This window comes from Aulonocara stuartgranti (genome assembly GCF_965226115.1).
Source record: "Aulonocara stuartgranti genome assembly, chromosome: 20".
NCBI classification, from domain to species: Eukaryota; Metazoa; Chordata; class Actinopteri; order Cichliformes; family Cichlidae; genus Aulonocara; species Aulonocara stuartgranti.
In genome coordinates, this window is record NC_138956.1 from 6,633,675 (window position 1) to 6,652,296 (window position 18,622).

Consider the following 18,622-nt stretch of genomic DNA (forward strand, 5'->3'; position numbering starts at 1 on the left):
ATTGTCATAGGAATGAAAGGTAAGATAATGGCTGCTTTTAAAGAGCAAACATGAATTATTATCCCACCATGCATTCGCTAATGTGTAGGGATAAGCACATATGAGTTTTTCCCGGTAAGTCTTTTTGCTGAGCTTAGATGAAACAAATGGCAATAAAGCATCCTTAGCACCACTGATTGCACAGGTGTTTCAGTATCTCTCATTTCTGATTTTCTGGCTGCAGAGCGCAGCCATTGATATGAGACTTAAGTGCTTTTTCCTGGAATAAAATCATTATGAGGAAATGAAACTCTGCTTGAGAAGGTGCATTAGCCTTAAGGGTATTGTGCATGTAGTTTCCCATGGAGTAACACTGCTGATCCTTATAGATTTTATAGGAGCCTAAGTGTTGCCCTGTCACAAAGACTTTAAAGGGAACACGAACATCAAGTCTGTGGGGCTTAATTTGTCAAAAGGGTTCAAAAATATATTATTTATATAGAAAACATTAGGTAGTTGTTAACTTATTAAACATCTGAGTGGTTTTATTTCTTGCTATGATTAAGCACTTAGAAATATGTGTGACATTTGGCAAAAGTGTTGGCAGGACTGAAAAGTGTTCAAAGAGCTCCACTGCTGCCCACAGAGCATCCACTTTGGCTTGTAATGGTGCTCACAATGCACATAGTTGTGTGCGTCAGTTAGATACAAAAGAATGAGTTTTATAACCTGCAGAAAAAAGCCCCCTTAATTGCATTATCGTAAATGTATTTGTTTTTAAATCTATTCAAAAGAAGGTTTAAGCTTTTAACCCAGCAAAGCATCTCTGAATGGATTTTAGAGAGCGTTTGTTTGAATGCAATTATTCAAGCATAGGCTATAGCTTAGCTGCCAAGCGCGAACAAATAAGAGGATGTGGGCTGTTGCCTTCCGTCACATTCTTGACCCCAGCTGCTCTTTCATTCCTTTTCTTATTTAACACATTCCTTATTTGGGTTGTTCCCTTAGTCCTGTGATAAAGTATGCTATGCTTCCAAACTACACATATACCTTTTCATCTAGGCTTACTGGCACTTTACAGCATTTTCCTGTCATACAGTATGGCATGTTCAAAGGGTTTAAAAGGATACGATTATGTTGCACTATGACTGGACTTGGGAAATGAGACATATTGGAGAAATCAAAGTGGCATAATAATAATGTGCTCAGTTACATAGTTAATATCAAATAAACATTCGATCTAGAATTTCCATTCTAAGTGTTCCTGGTCCAATATTTATACATGGTTCTCTGCACACAATAAGTTGGAGCCATTATGTTCTATGTGTGCTGGAGTAAAGCTGCCTGTCACAGTAACGACACCATCTTCTGTGCTGTACCGTGGGTCTGTATGTCCTCAGTCTGCAAGCTGGCTGAATGAGAATTCTATGGGAACAATTGGCCCATTAATTGATTTTGTCTCCAGTATCAGGCAAAAAAAACCGAACCCCACCTTGTCTTTTTCTCCCATTCACTCTAAAGAGGGAAAACCAATCTAAAAATTACCCCCCTCTAGACACTTACTGTCATTCCCTATCAATTTTCAACCTCCATTGCTGTTTCAGCCAGGTCCAATCTCAGCTGCCTCGTGGCCACAGGACTCTCTGACAGATTGCTGGACCCTTTTTTCAACTTTATTTTGTGAGGCTTGCAGTTTTGGCACAAGTGAGAGAAATGGGAACTGCAGCATGGAAGAAGAACACAGGAAAGGAGAGTAAGCCGATGATACAAAGAAAGGAGACAGAGAAAGATGGAGATGGCCTTGTATTGACATATAATCATCAACAGTAATCCCCTGGGAAACACGGTGTGTTCCTGTGGAAGGAGATCTACTTAGTGCAGTGGCTAAATAGTTCTTGTAGGCCCAGAAAAATAATAGAGTTCAATTTTCAGAGGGTCTCTGTTCTACTCCAATTTTCATTTTCTTTTTTTCACCATTCATGAAGAAAGGATGATGGATTTTGTATCCCCAGAGAAGTTTTGGGGTTTTATGATTGTTTTCCACCATACCAAACCTGTCACACCTAGGCTGCCGCATTATTTAGGAAGACGGCTTGAGACATTTTGCTTAAATCACATAAATAGGAAATGACACTGATCAAATTCATAATTCAGTGGGACCAGCTGAACGTCAGCTGATGCATTGCTGCTTTTATGCAAATGCACACACTTTAGCAGTCATTTCCATCAGCGGCTGGGGATGGAGATTTTATTTACTGTTTCAATGAATCACAATAACTAGAGGCGAGTACGTTCAGGGAGTCTGAACACAACGACTGCAGAGATGGAGGGAGGTCAATAAATGCACATATTCCTTCACCATTCGAGTGAGAGACAAAGATCAGTCGTCATTAGCCCCGGTCTAATCCCTATGGCTCTTCACAGTTGCATAAAGCTTAAGTCAGAGATACACTTTAAACTGTTACTATTTAAAGAATTTCTGTTTACAATTTTGACTATTTCTAGGTAGAGAAAAAACATGAAGAAAAAAAATCCCAAGTTAATGCTTTTACTAGGAAAATTGAGAATGTGCCAGTGAAAAAGGATTTTGGTCTTAAAATCCAGCTTTGTACATTTGTCTTCTTTAAAGAATTCAGTAAATGCTGCGTTGCAAAAACCATTAAACTAAACGGTTCTCGGCACTTTATAGTTTCCTGCAATGTATCCTTCTGAGACTTGAGCGCATGTTTAGCTGCATGTTTTTAAGTCTCCAGCTATTTAGGATTAGTTGGACCTGATAAGTGTGAAAACTAAGCATCATTGTTTAACAGAAACTAATTTTTAAAATAAAGTCACCAGTGTTTAAGAAGGCAACAAATTGCTTTATTGACCAGAATGAATGTATGAAGTGCAGATAAGTCTAAATGTTGTATCCCTATATAAGGATGAAGGGTCTCAGGAGGTTAAAGCTTTTCTTTTTTGTGAGTTTAAGCTGACTAACAACTGGCAGATAAACCTGTGCAAAAGCAGATTGCATCAGTGTGTTAATCCAGTGAGTTCTATAAATGTATAATTCAGTTTTATTGCACCTAGGGATATGTTTGTATAGATCATATCAGAAAAGTAAGGAGATGCCCCATGGGGTGAGAAACATGAGCATTTAGACAAACACAAGCTATAAACAGCTCAGCTGTAGGCCCAATACAATTGCAAGTCCAGAGACTGAAACATTCAAAATATCAGGGAGGGTAAACAACCCCAGTACAGGGCAAGAAGAACATTTAAGAGCTGTCATAACTGATATTTACTTACATGTTCCTCTTGGTTATTCTGCTGTAAAACGTAATGTTCAAAATTGTATTTTTAATTTTGATTTAGCATGATTTAGAATGATGTAAAATGTGGTAACTCTCCCAGGGATGCTACTTTAGTTCTATTATCAGAGGATTTATTTACTATGAAGTTAAAGTTCAGCTGAACAGACTCATATGATTACATGAAAACCTAATAATTTACAGTATTACTTACTCTGTTATTAGACTGATGAAGCCCATAGTTTTCAGATCTTTTTATTTTCATTGTCTTTGTGTAAACAGCAGTGAGTTTGAGTGCTTCATTTGAGTGTCTGTTGAACTATAAAAGGCTATGCAGAGATTTTCTGGTCTGTTTCAAAGGCCATAAACAGCTTTTCTTTTCAGACCGCTTGTCCATAGTCTTGCTCTCCACAGCTTTACTGCTGGTTTGACCAATGACCTATTTCAGTTGTTCCGTCTGTCACTTGAGTCTCAAATGGATTATGTTTGCAAACCATGATTGGGTGCAAACTAGACATTCCATGTTCCTAGCTTTTGACTGCCAAATGCCAAGAGGCCTCAAAGCTTGCAGGGTTTGTGCCCCACTTAAGAACTCAAACCAGAGATAAATGGTTCCTGTTCATGACCCTTAGTGTTTGTAGACCACTCTGAATAAAAAATGTAAGTTTGATCTGTGGGTGAACAGCTTGGCAGCTTTAAAGGAGAAGAGGAAAAAAACACACCTTCAGCCACTGAAGGAAACCGTTTTCAGCAAAAAGCTCTGAAACACCAGACGCTAAACATAGTGGAGTACAGCTATAGAAGCAGATGTGTCCTCCAGGATATTCTGGTTGGAACAAAGGAAGAAAAAAAGAGGGAAAACAGAGGAGTAAATGTTGCAGTACAGTTATCAGCTTGCCAGAAACGTAAATCAGTCAGTCCAGCTGAATGATAATGTTGAGTAAATAACTGTTGGTCAGGTTTGCAAATTCCTCTCAAGGAGTAGATAAATGTTCATATCTTGTTACAACCTGCAAGTGGTCACTGGTGTTTGCCTGTGTGTGTGCATGCGTGCTTTTGTGTGTTTGTGTGTGTGTTTAGCTCTAAATTGAAATGGCAGTGAAGTAACAACCATGCTAACATGTAGTTTGGAAGAAGCAACCTTTATAATGCTGGTTAAACAGCACTTACGTAGTAACGGTGGCTGTTTGGTGAAGTGAGTAATTATGTATTACGTTTACTGTTTCAAAATTAGTTTCTTTCTCTATGTGTCTGAACTGAGGGTGCCATATAATTTATGATCTGACAAGCCGCAAATTCCCCTTGTTCAGTGTTGGTGCAATCAACACTGGTTTGCGTGATCTTTTTATCACCACTTGTCTTCTATGCCCTATTTGACTCAGCATTTAGCTTACAGTTACAGTTTTACAGTTTTATTCACAAAGAAGTAATCAGTCACCCAGATGTAGGGTCACAAAGTCAAGCGACAGAAAACAGATGGAAATAATGTAAAAGGAAAAATAAAATGTGTCATACATCTGGTATGTTAGGCTTAGATGTTAACTGTAATTGGGGGAAAAAGAAAATAAAGAGAAAAAAATTTGATTGCATTTTACATTTTATGCATCTGCAAATATGAGAGGGTCTTTAAGGGTCAAAGAGATGTAGATTATGTCATTAGAGGGGGTATGTGGGCTCTGCACTGCCACTGTAGTACTCTCCAATTTGTTGTAGTATAATAGTAGTATAATAACAACAACTACGACCCCTAGCTGTATGTGTGCAAATTAGCAAGAGAGTAAAATCCCAGTTTTAGAGGTAACCGACGGCCACCACTGATATATATATACATCATCTCATCCCATCTAGTTCTGAGGTTATGATTGGAATGGATATAAGGAGTGTGTAATTCTGCCTGTTAATGAACAATGTGATCACCAGGCGGCCGTGCAGATGATCCTTCATTGAAAATGTGTAAATTACACCTCTAGTCTTGTCTGCATGTGTGTGGTACTTTAAAAAGAAATAAATAACATAATAAACACAATAAACACATTAACAGTGTAACATATATCCAGCTATATTTCTGCCAGCATAATACTTAAATGTATTGCACATCACAAGTAAGAGTATTGAAATATGACATGAAATAATAACTAAATCATAGCTTGGAAATCAGTATTTAAGATAAACGTAACCCAAAAGTAACAAGGCCACACTAGCTCCAATATGTAGTTCTACATCTCTATCCATACATAGCAACAACAGCGATATTGCCTCAACTGCACAAGGAAAGAAATATCAACATTTACAAGTAATAAACTGGACTTTAACCATCACACAATGCCATCATAAAAATAGCAAACACAGATAAGCAGTCAAGTTGGAGAAAGTTACTATGTGACAAACGCGACATAAAGAGTGACGTAAACTAGCGCCTGCTTATTGGTTGCCTGCACACACGATAAGCCACATGATCTGAAGTACAGTACTGGTCAAAAGTTTAAGAGTACCCAAATTCTTCCTGTTTTTTAATTGAAAATCAAGATATTCAATGTCTCATTGTACTATGAAATGCAAGCATAGAAGAAATAACCAAAGTTTAAAAGAACTTATGGAATTCAATTAGAAACCAAATATTCTTCAGAAAGTTTTTCTCCACTCTGTTGCTGAAGTTCCCATAAATGTGCTTTCTGTCTTCCGTCCAGTTCATCCCAAACCAGCTCGATGAAGTTTAAGTTCGCAGACTGTGCTGGCCAATTCATGTTTCATGGCCAAGGGACAAACTGTTGTCTCTCAGAAACTTGTTTTGTGATTCTTTGTGGCTTTGAGTCTACCGGATCTCTTCCTATCAGAGTTTTTTAGTGCCTTTGGATGCTGAAGAAGACTATACTTACTGACACTTTGCCTTTCTTTGTGATTTCTCTGTAGGAAAGACCTAACCTTTAAAGGGTTATGATGTTCTGTATCTCTTTCATTGTTACCTACCTTTTTCCTCGCTATATTTATAGTAGCACACAACTATCTGCAGTACATCACTGTTTAAATAAAGCTTACAAGGGCATGGTACCACAGTGTGTTTCAACTATACTTTTATGCAGACAGAAGAAATTGTAAGTACTCAAGAAAAGTTGGGACACCTACCAGAAATTGGTAGCACCACCTTTCAAGACTTGATCAACCTGCGTTGCTGCAGAACAGCTTAAGTTGTTAATGCATTTCTTGTTCCCTGAAAACTGCCTCTTTGAATAATTCTGAAATGTACTTTTTTTTTTAAAGATTTGTGTAACCTTACCTTTTTTTTAACCTCTGGCAATCCCCCACTTACCTTTGTACCATTTCAAGCTATTCATTGGACTCGAACTGAAATTCAATAAGAACTGGAAGAACTGGGGTGTTCTAAAAATTTCCTCTGGTAATATACATAAAAAACCCACACAGCAAACTCTGATTACAGTTCTTCATCAGCCTTCCCTTTCCACTCCTGTTGCACATCAACTGCCAGCAGGGCAGCGTTCTGATTAGATACTCAACAGCCAATTTAGTCGATCTCAGGAGGCTGTCCTTCGTCACAGTGATGGGAACAGTCACGCCAATCCAAACTCAAATAAACAACTCTGTGTTGCCAAACTGTTTTTGTGCTTACACTCCTACATACTGACAGAATCATTGTTTTTAGTTTGTATGTCTTTGTTCCTGCTTGAGAAGAGAAGTAATTAAGGCCAGAAGGTTTTTGTTGACAGTTGTGTGGCAGTGCAGCTTTGTGCGCGATATCTTCATGTGACTGTGAATGCTGCTAAGTGGGATGATGTAATTGACATGATTTGAAAACCCCAGACCCGTAATCATGTTGTTTCTGATTCAGGGTCACTACACTCCACAATGCTGTGGACTTGCTGAGGGTCACATTTTTTTAATAAGCTTTATAAGAAAAAAGTAGCTATTTCTTTTCTATTAAACAATCTATAAATCATATTAAATGCTTTTTAAAACACTTCATTTGCCCACTGAAATCACTTCAAGAAATTAAGTATGCAGTATTTTCAAATGTATTTGTACAATATAAAAAAGTTACTAAAGTTTTATTAAAAAGTATTTATTAAAATACCCCAATTATTTAAATTTACACATACATAAACACTGTAAATTGTGGGCATCACATTTTCCCTGAGATAGAAGTTGGCACCTCTTCCAGGCAGGACCTAGAGCTGTATGGGGTCCTGAAGTGGTGAGCAGAAAAGATACGACTTATCAGGAAGCTCCCACTCTGTCATTGTAATGCGGCGCTACCCTGATCCCTTTTGCTAACCTAGAGGCTATGTGGACACTGAAAAATAGGTGATAGTCTTCGCCCCACCGCATCCTGCCCCCCACACTCAAACCCTGTCATATCTGGAGTGCTCCACTCCACACTGAGCTTGCCTCCAGAGTGCAGGGTTAGACAATAACATATCTGTTACGCTCTTTATGTTAAGCGCCCTTTTGGTGGTAACCATTGTTGTATTTTTTTAATGTGATGATGATTTATTAATTCACCAAATTCAAATTAGCAGTAGAATGTAGACTCAAAGTCTTTCTCATTTATACCTGTGTAAACCACTCAACACTACCTACTTCTTGCTAAGTATAGTATATACAACAAATTATATTTTAACTAACATAAAAAAATGTAGCTGTAAACTCAAAGTACTGCAGGATTGCACGTGCTTATAGTTTGTTTTTTATAATGGACACACAGAAAATAATTCCAGTCATGGATTTCAGTAAGGCAAGCAAAAGGTATTCATATGTATAGGTGAATATTTTACATAATACATTAAAAACACATTGCTTAAAAATAGAAATTGAAACCTAACCGTGTAAATTTAGAGCATGACAACTCTAAGCGTAAGATAGGGAATTGTGAATGCTCGAATACAGTGCACACGTCTATACATGTTTTTAACCTCATAAAGTCAGAGTGAGAGCTATATTGTTCTATATTTGTGTAAGCTCCATGTTGCGCTGGGAAGAAAAGAAATAAGTTTTATGTCGAGAAATATTTTTTTCAGTCTTTGCTTCTCAGTAAATCATTGTAATCTCTTAGAAAACTAGTGATTTGTTTACTGAACACAAAAACAGTGTATGCACAACTTGCCTATATGCCTATATGAACTGTAGCCCCAGCCTTCTATGTCCATAAGAGGGCTATCTCTGAGTTGAATGGTCATGAGGTGCTCCAACATGGACCCTTCTTGCTGCCAGAGTAGCACAGACATTTCTAAACTAGGAGTATATCCAGACTTCCTTGGCTAGGATTTAGTCCCAGTATGTCTCCAATTGAACGTGCTGGGGAAATCCTGGGTCGACGTGATCATCAGATGCCACCATCAATGACTACTGCACTGCAGCTGCAGGCTGCACTCAAATCTGTTGTTGAGCAATTGAGCAACAGCAGATCTGGATACTTGTTCAGTCCATACACAGATGGGTGACTGCTTGCATCATGTCCAGAAGAGGCTATACCTCATATTAAACATCTTGTTTATGCCTACATTACAATGTTGTTCCATAACATCTGTTTAAAACACATTTTTTTTCTATTTTGAGTAGTATACATAAATTTCCCATTTATAAAAACATATTTATTTACAGTCAAAAAATACATATAAACTATATTAATCCTCAGATGCCATCTATAATGTATAACTATGATTGAATTAGATATTAGAATGTTGATCTGTATTTATGGGTTGGTTATTGGAGACTGAACACACAATTTCAATATACTTGCCCATTATATAGAACTCCTTGTGTTGCTGCCTTTGCACAATCATTACATGCAAACTTAATGAATAAGAAATTAAACTGAGTCTGTGGCTATTATAGGATTTTTAAAAACTCATGAACTGTATCTTGCGCTCGGCTGTTTCCAGAACGGGACAGTTCTCGGATTGCCAATAAGGGTGTTGCTGCTTGAGTTGCTCCGTAAAATGTGGTTCTATTATCAGGTCCATTAAGTATACCTCTGTGTAATGACACTCCACTCGCCAACATTTCTCTCTCGACCCTTCTCCTAATAACCCCTTTTACATTTCATTTTCGTTATTTAGCGGGCAGCACTTATCCTCAGCCACTTTACATTTAGCCAGTGATCAAATTAATGGAGTCAAAAGGCCTGGGAAGCAGGTACATGTCATACGGGCAAAGCAGTGGGACTAATTGTAGTTTCAGGGGAGGCAAGATGGGACCTAAAGTGATCCATGCTGCGCGAAAATGTATCGGAGCAAGGCTCACATATCCTCTCTTATGGTTTGTTGTCATAGTTTATTGTAGTCTTGAAGGTCTCTAGTGTCCTTATGTAAGAAATCAGTCATAGGTATGGGTGCAGAAGGGGATGATGCAGTTTAACACCAGCAACCTTGAAAAGGATAAGCGGAAGCGAATGGATGGATGGAGTGCATTAATCACAAAAAAGTAAATGAAAATAAATAATTGATTTGAACCCCTGATGTTTCTGATGTTTCATAATATCATATATGTCAGGAATCACTATGGCAGCATTTAAACGCAGTATGGTTTTATTTGGAGGCATTGCATTGTGTTTGTAATAATGTTACTGTCCGTGGATGTGACACATATAACAAAATTTGTTGTCTCTCAAGCAATCACTTCTGTAATTTCAAACATAGGTACATATATATAGTATATATAATATACCACCTAATTGATCCGGTCCAAACAGGGTTTGAAGTTGAATGAAAGAAAGTCGCACTGCACACATGCTCAATTAATTTAAGTACATAAAGTATAAAACCGTCTACTTTAAGAGATGAAAATACCATGAGAATTTAAAATGCTTTAAAACAATATAAAATGCTATGACAAACAGGCCTAAATGCCTTAAAAAAAGACAGTTTAAAAGCGCATTGTGCAGAGTGCTGTTACTGTGCATCTAGTGACTTAGAGCTATTGTCTGTAACAAGATTATAGAAGCACGTTCTTTAGATAACAGACAGTTGCCTCGCTTCCACATGGAAACTTCTGATTAGGTTCTGATTAAGGGACTTGCAATCATCTTCTCCACGTTCAAATTTTACATGACCAGAAATCCTAACCTTGACTGAATGCAGTTCTTTTTTCTCTTTTTTTTGTAATGCTGTTTAAATTTAGAAAAGCATCACTTATTACATCTTTGAAATTCTTGGTTCAAATGTGCAACAATGACCAGGAAATACAGAGGACATTTGTCATCCTTAGTTGTCCCATTCATCTCAGATTTTATTTTTTCAGTGTGAGTTGGAGCTGGAGTCTCAGAGTATGAAGTGTGATTTATGCATGGCACTTGGTACTGGAACTGCACGAGATGGGGTAAAGCAGTTCCCCTCACCCCCACCCTCCCCCTTTGCCCCGAGGATGCATGAAATTAAGCAGAATGACTCTACTCATCCGACTATAAATGACGGACACCTAGACACCCGCGTTCAGTGTGCCAAGAATCACAATTTTGGATTTTATTTTTTCGTTTTAATGTGAAAAATTGAAGTGTGACATTTGTCTGTTGTGGCTTGTTTTAAAAGGGAGCGAAATCCTCTCACTGCTGCTGGTGCTTTGAAAGCACTTTAAAATTTTTTACCCCGAGTCAAATTGCGAGGGAAAAAAACAACAAAAAAACAAAAAACAATAGTCTGTGCTGTTGTTTTTCATTTTGTCGTTTTTCGTCTTTGTCACAACGACAGGGAGGAGTACTTTAAAGCACCATTCAATGAATATTAAATGAGTACTCCTCCCGCCTTTACTCGTCAATCCTGTCAACACAGAGAAGGTTCAACAGACGACTTCAAAGACAAATTTCATTACACAATCAGTGCCTTGTCTCTACTCATCTGATGGACCGCACCTATCTCTGTGATGCTTATTACTGTCAGTAATTTGGCTCTGCAGTTATCTCAATAACAAATAAAACCGCAGCCTCCCGTGGTGATGTTAAATCAGTTTAGCATTTCACACACAACAATTTCTGCAGTCATGTAGCTGTTCAAAGCCGATGCACCAGTATGAGACCCAATTCCAGCAAGCATGTGACCCTTCTCTCTCTGCTGAAGTAACACTTTTATTTTGGCTTAAATGCATATTCACTGTTAAAACTGTGCAGCGATTCACAATTGCACTAATTTGGGCAACGTTGTGGTAAAGCTCTCTTCCTTTTCTGCAAATTGCAGTTCTGCTGCGTGAAGAGGTGGCCCAGCTCCAGGAAGAGGTGCACCTGCTGCGGCAGATGAAGGACATGTTGAATAAGGACCTGGAGGAGACCCAGGGAGGTTGCTCGGCTGACGTGCTCTCTGCCACTGAACTCCGTGTGCAGCTGGCGCAGAAGGAACAGGAGCTGGATCGAGCCAAGGAGGCTCTGCAAGGTAAGGACTGTCAGGAAACAAGAAACTGTGTGTACTGTTTGAAACACAGACTTTTTTTTTATTTAAGAAGAAATGTGGAAAGTTCTTGTTATTAATTCGATTTCTTTACAACATTTTCTGATCGGTAGTAGCAACCAGTTTTAATAATACAGGTAGGTAACATTTAGCCCAGGAGTTTGCTCACTGTGTGAAGACAAGCACCTCCTGACCGTTTCATCTAGTGACAAGCTTTTGCCTACAAGAACAATTAAATTATATTTCTACGAACAAAAGAAGGGTGAAAGAAAACAAAATACTAAATGGAAAGGTGTAGGTCTTAACCTTTAAATTGATCTTGTTTTTCATTAAAAATTGGAACATGGACATCATCACTTACAGTCTGATTTCATGGCACTATTCCACTGATGCTCTAGAAGAAGTTTTCATCTCGGGCTGACAGATTATGTGCTCTACCCGTCTTCTTCTTCTTCATGTAGTCTTTTTTACATGTCAGCTTCAATGAGCAAACTTGTTTTTCACTTGTTTCACTTTTTAGAAGCACAGGGGAAGCAATATTCAGAACCTCTGTTATGTCAGCCTGAACGCATTTTCACTTTTTTTCATCATTCCTATGGAGACTCTTTAAAAAGCCTGTTTTGGCTTCCTCATTGTACACGATTGTATCAGTTTTTAAAGTCCAGTGCAGGCTTCTCTCTTACAACATCTCTCATCACCACTTGCTCAGCTTCACGTGGATATAAACATGTTTCCTTGTATAGAAAAATGGGGGCTGGACAGTAATGCAGATGGCTGATTGTAAGGAGATTGCACAAGCCTCTTGGTTTGAACTGATTCTGATTTATTAACATGTGCACCGTGGAAAGAAGAAAATATGCCGGTGTGCATATTTCATAAACCGAATGGTAGCTTTGCATATGCACTTGTTTTTTGTGCAGGATAAGAATGTTCTCATGTGTGTATTAGTCAATAAGTATCACTGAGTTTCTGTAATATTGTAATATAAGTCTTTTGGTTCCTGTTGTAATTTGAATATTTTACTTTTTCCAGTGCTCCCCTGTCTTTGATCCCTCTGTATTTGTGTCTTCACCTCGCAGTTTGTTTTGCTAATTACTTTTCTTAGTGTGCTTGTCGTACTTTTTACTTCCTGTCTGTTTCTTTCCCTGATTCCCTGAGTGTTTTCACCTGCTAATTGCTTCCTCCTCTTTTTCGCCCTCGTCTGTGTCCTGTTCCCTAATTAGTGCTCTGTGTACATATAGTCCTGTGCGTCGCCTCTCTGTTTGCGGTCCTGTGATTAACCTTTTTTGTGGATCTTTTTTTTTTTTTTTGTTGCTTTGTATTTTCGGTAGTGTGTGTGTTTCTTTGGACTCTGTTCATCCTTTTGGAATTGTTTTTTTTGTCGTTGATATTCTACACTTTGGTCCTTTCCTCACCGCTACTCCTGAAAAAAAATGCAGAACAAGTGTAGGTTCAGGTAAATGTGTCCTGTTGGGGGAAACAACACAACACAATTTTTAAAAATAAGTGGCACATTTCCCTTTTCCTTGGTCAAAGCATTCAATTTAGTATCCTGTTGCTTTAAATCTCTTGTTTGCTGCTCCCGCTCCTGCTGAGACAAAACCTGTGCAGCCTTTTGCTCCATCGGGCTTTTCTTTTCTATTCATCATAATGTTAACATAAGTGTCTGTATTAGTGTGGTTGATGCAGCCCATTAGTTGCATTATGGTCCATTAGCATGTGTTATGCTAGAGAGATGGAGTTATATCTCAGGGTGAGAGGAGACGCAGATGCTTGGACTATTTAAAAAGGAAAAAGAAAAAGCTCTCCACGCTTTTGGCAAATCGAGCTGCTCTTCTCCAACTGTGCAGCATGACACAAATACAGCTCAACATAATGTAGAAGATTCAAGAAGGTGATTTTAAAATAAATAACGTTACTAAGGTGTCTGTAATAGCTAGCTTCACATAGATCTTTCATCTCCCTGAAGTCTCGTTTTTGGCTTGGTCATATATCTAACTAAAACGTGAGGGCAGGTCATTAAATAAAATAAGCCTTTTTAACTTTTTATCTAGGATTGAATTGGGAATATGCACACCAGTGACAAAATAAAGTTTTAAAGCATTGGGCCAGCGTGTGCCATCAAAACAGCGTACTGGTGTCTTGGTATTGATTGTCCAAGCCTTTAGGACACTGCTGGAGGGATGGACCCACCAGCCTTCTAAGACATTGTGTAATGTGGTGCTTTGATGGTCCAAGTAGAGCGCTGTTGAACATGTTGGTCAAAAGATGATCATCGTTGTCAAACCATTCATTGTCCTGTGAACAAAGGCGTTACATCCTGGAAAAAAATGTTCTCATTAGGAAGGATGTGCTTCATCACATAATGAAGGTGGTCACTGACAACTTGGTACTGATTTGCAGTGCGGCCAGACGTCTTCTTTTTTTTTTTTCCTTTAATTTGCTACCTGTCTTTGCTTACATGCTGCTTTCTCAGAGAGTCTGCAGTTAGTAAAGAAATGAACATTGCCAGGCAGTTTAGAGTGGATTGCAGGGCATCAAGCAGAGATGTCATCAGTGTGGCAGTGAATTATTTTTTTCAAAGAATTATCGCCCATGGAATGAGGCAGAACACAAAAACTACCATTTGGTATCAGACAAAAGCATGACATGCTGTCAGGGGATTTTGTTGCTGCGACATTTCACTTGACACTTGCAGCCTACGCTTTTTGGAAGAATTGAACGAAAACAAAATGGACTGGGGCAGAGTAGAATAGAGCACACATCAAATAAATACTTATCTCTTCTTCAGCGGGATGTTGGCTGTCTGAACATAGTGCACACAGGTTCATACAGTCATTTGTATGACTCAGGCCTGTTAATGAAGGCCAAAGCCTACCAGCCCCAGCAGGCACTGACGGTAATCGGCAGCTAATGAAAGCTTTATAAAAGCGGACTTTGGTTGGCTTACGAGGGCCAGAAACGTTAAGCGGGGTGGATCTAGTCTACAATTAAGCTGGGTATGTGGGAGGACAAGAGGAAATTGGGTGTTGTCATATTCAGGTTTCGTTCTGCTGGGGTAAGTTCACCAGGCGAATTGAAGTGACTGTGAACTTGAGTATGAAGTCATTCCTGTTGCTATTTTTCATTTTGTGTTTTCCCTCCCCCTCTGGAAGGCATTTCCTTTGAGGAACAGAAGGACAAGCTGATATTCAGTCAGAGCTCTTGGTCAGTTAGATGACCCTCAGCCACTCTTTCTACTTGAATTGGGTTTGGATTTCTACTGTTTAGATTAAGCTTTTTCTTTTTGATAAAGATTATAGGTAGGGATAAATCAGGTGACCCTGAATCCCCCCATAGTTACGCTGCAATAGGCCTAGGATGCTGGGCCACCTGTTTTCAATTACTATGCATTTAAATGCAAGTTATTATTTATCTGTAGCTCTTCCACAGCGTGTCTTTTGTCCCATCTTCCTCCCCTCAACCCCAACTGGCTGTCCCTCCCAGAGCCTGGTTCTGCCACAGGAGTTTTTCTTTCCCACTGTCGCCAATAGCTTGCTCATACAGGGTGTGACTGTGGGGTTTTCTCTCTATTATTGTAGGGTCTTTGCTTTTTACAATATAAAGCTCCTTAAGTCAGCTGTTGTTGTGATTTGGCACAATATAAATAACATTGACGTGAAAATTGAATGAGATTTGCATTCACATGTAAACGAAGCAAAACTGTTTACATGTTATTGTTATTTTCCCACTGGCCTGGTCTTTACAGCAGAAGTTCGTTTCAGCTCTTTTGTAAGTCTGCAGTTGTCACTCTCAATCTTCATGCACTGAGACTACTGCACACTCCAAACGTATAATTTCTGAAGACAGCTGTGAAAGGCCAGCAACTGCATTTCCTAGCTTTTTCTTTTTGTGCTGTTGGCTTGGGGTGGGTAGCAGCTAGTGAATGTTGGCTCTGGCCTCAGCAATATTTACAGTTGTTTCTAAGTAGAAAGTAGAAACACATCTTTCATCCTTCTTTTGTTGTTTTTGTTCCTTTTCCAACTTCTGCTTCGCAATGCATTCAAGTTTCTTGCTGCCAATGTTGGCACATGGTACTGGATCACACTGATGACGATGTTTTTGTGTGTATTAATATCTTAATAGGCTGATACCGTTATGAGAAAGCATGAACAGAAAATTAGTAATAAGAAAATAGACAAAATATTTCTAAAAGGAAAGAAACAGAGAATTATCAGAAAAAATTATGCTTTGAAGGTCTTTCAAAGTTTTTTCTTCAGACTGCAGTGGCAGGATTTTAAAAAACAATATCTACAACAGAAGAACATCTGAAGTCATGACCATTGAAAATATGAAAACATCCAGCAAAGGCCTTACACAGGACCCGAAAGGATGCATGTCAAGAAGCCATCCTGATGAAGGAAAAGACTGACACTATAGACTGACACTATCAGTCATGGATTGGCCTCCCCAGAGTCCAGACCTCAACATCATTGAGGTCTGGACTCTAGAGAAAAAGGCAATAAACTCCAAAGAAGAGCTTTGAATGTCCTTCAAGAAACCTGGAGAACGATTCCTGAAGACTACTTAAAAAGAATTACAAGAAGGTTTGGCTTAGAGGGTTCAGACTGTGCTTAAGAATAAAGATAGTTATACAAAATCTCAACTTTCAAGCTCATTATAATTGTACAAAGTCTGCTTTTTCCTTGCATACTACAGTCCCAATCAAAGGTTTATGACCACTTGGAAAAATGGGAAAAATCATATTTTGCATGGTTGGATCTTAACAAGGTTCCAAGTAGAGCTCCAACATGCAACAAGAAGAAATGGAAGTGAGACATAACATTCTTTTGAGCATGCAATTTATTGAAAACAGCGAGTAAACTGAAACAGGCTGTTTTACAGCTGATCAAAAGTTTAAGACCACACCTCCAACAAACTCAAACTCCCAGAAATCAAAGTTCCAAACATCAACTCAGTAATGAGTATATTTCCACATATGATTGCCCATGTTTCAGTATTTCCAGTTTCTGAGGAAATATTAAAATTAATGAGGGGTGACTCAAGACTTTTGCAGAATTCTATACATGGAGGATTACTAATGTACAAGTAATTTCAGTTTTCATTATGTGTGTAGAGTACATCTCATCTCTGCCTGAAAAACTACTGCAAAAAAGCTCTGGGTCTTATTATGCAGTGCATGAAGGCACACGTTTTTAAACAGTAGCAGCTCTGAATGGTCAGAATCATTGTTGGCATGAGAACCCACCCAGAGCTAAAGGTCTTAAATTCAATGAATTGTCCAAATAGAGGCACGCAATCATTTTTTTCTCAGTTTCTTTTAAATCAGGCTTTTAAGCAACCGAACAAGCGCTTTTTTTTAAAAGATACTGAATCCATTAGTAATCAATGTGTGCTTGACTTTGATGCCTTCCTTTACATCTTGGAATTTGGTAGATTTAAAGTACTTAGGTGTAACTCAAGTGTTAATCGTGGGCAAGGGGGCCCACTTTTAAAATGTTGTCTTCTGTCAGGTATTGGCTTTTTCCAATGATCACATCAGCAATTATTTACAAGTCTCTTCTATGCTAGGTGCAAGGAAATAAAAATGTTTATATGTATGAAAAAAAAGTTCCTCTTTTCTTTTTACTTTTATTCAAAGGGTTTGTAACAACGCTAAAAAAAAGACTTGACGGACTTGGAAATAGTTGTTTTAGAGAGTCTGATCATAAAAAAAGAAGATAGGCCAAATGTTCTTAAGAATACCTCATTAATTACAGCAATTTCCGTATGCTGCCAATTGATTGGAGCCGAGATGTTGACTCTATTTGATTTCCCTCAGTTTTCACAAGGCTGGCATATTGTGAGGATCCCACCAGATGCTCCTGCAGAGTGCTTTTCCCAGAAGAATGAGAGCCCTGGGTTTTTTTTATTGAAGTGCTACCAACAATTATTGTGAAGCAGAGAAGCTTTGTCTTTTTTTTTTCCTATTTTTTTTTGTTTTTTAGTTCTTCTTTGTTTTAGTGTGGTTTTGTTTTGGATGAAGAAGCAAGCGGCTGAAGTGATGAAGTAGCGTGAAAGAGATGGATCGTTCCTTCCTTTGCTCTTTGCCACTTGAGATAATACCTGTTTAATTTGGGAATGGATCACTGAAGCTATGTTGCCACTCCTACCTCGGTTCAGATGGTTTGCGGCTAAATTGCATGCAGATTTTCTTGTGCCTATGAATACGAAATAAAGAAGAGGTGAACGCTACTTTTCAGTGCATTTGCACTCCAGTTATTCTTCATTTTCCTCTCTGCGGTCTCTTCCTTTATCTCCCTCTCTGCCTTTATTTGGTGTGATGCCCACATCGTTTAAATGTTAAGGCCTGAGTTCGCTTCCACTGTGAACCGGGCTTTGGTGTGTGAACGCTATAATTGTAATCGAGGGTAGTTGCCAACCTTTTACAATTGCAGGTTTTATTATGATGTCCATGGGCACTCAATCAACCCAAGAGCTGCATTTAATGCCCCTCACACAAATGACAATGACCTGATTCATTTTTGCCAATCATAAAGCGGTGTTACAAAGAGAAACTAAGCCCCAGCTTGGTGAATGCAACCAGGAAGTTCTCAAAAGGTGTTTATACGTTTACGCAACTCTCATTTCTCATCAAAGTTTGGTTTAATGAAGTTTCAAAGTGGAGTTGGCCCTCACTGCTGTTTTTAATTAGCTATTTTCACTTTGGCTATTACTATCACTGAGGGACTTCAAGTCAAGCCAGAGCTCATATGAAAGCAGTAGACAGCTATGTATCATCAAAGCACAGTCTGCCGGCTCTGTTTAGTGTCATTTCACGCTACACTGTACTTAGCTTAGCTCTGTCCTTGACTACAAGGCCTCTTTCCTTGTTAGGTGTTAAAACACCAGTGCACGCATACAAAAGCACACACACTCTCAGCACCACTGAATCTCTTCAGGTTTCAGGTTCAGGTTCTTGAC

At 38.7% G+C, this 18,622-nt stretch overlaps 1 protein-coding gene across 5 annotated transcripts in view; it reads left to right on the forward strand.

Moving 5' to 3' along the window:
* LOC309697778 (kazrin-like) overlaps positions 1 to 18,622 on the forward strand; it is a 196,998-nt gene that overhangs the window by 160,983 nt on the left and 17,393 nt on the right. For all 5 annotated transcript variants that reach the window (XR_014273909.1, XR_014273910.1, XM_082519901.1 and 2 more), the window contains exon 6: positions 11,453 to 11,644. Coding sequence is in view for 3 of the 5 variants with exons in the window: in XM_082519901.1 (XP_082376027.1) it covers positions 11,453 to 11,644 (192 nt within the window). In the remaining 2 variants the exon portion in view is untranslated. The remainder of the gene's footprint in view (positions 1 to 11,452; positions 11,645 to 18,622) is intronic.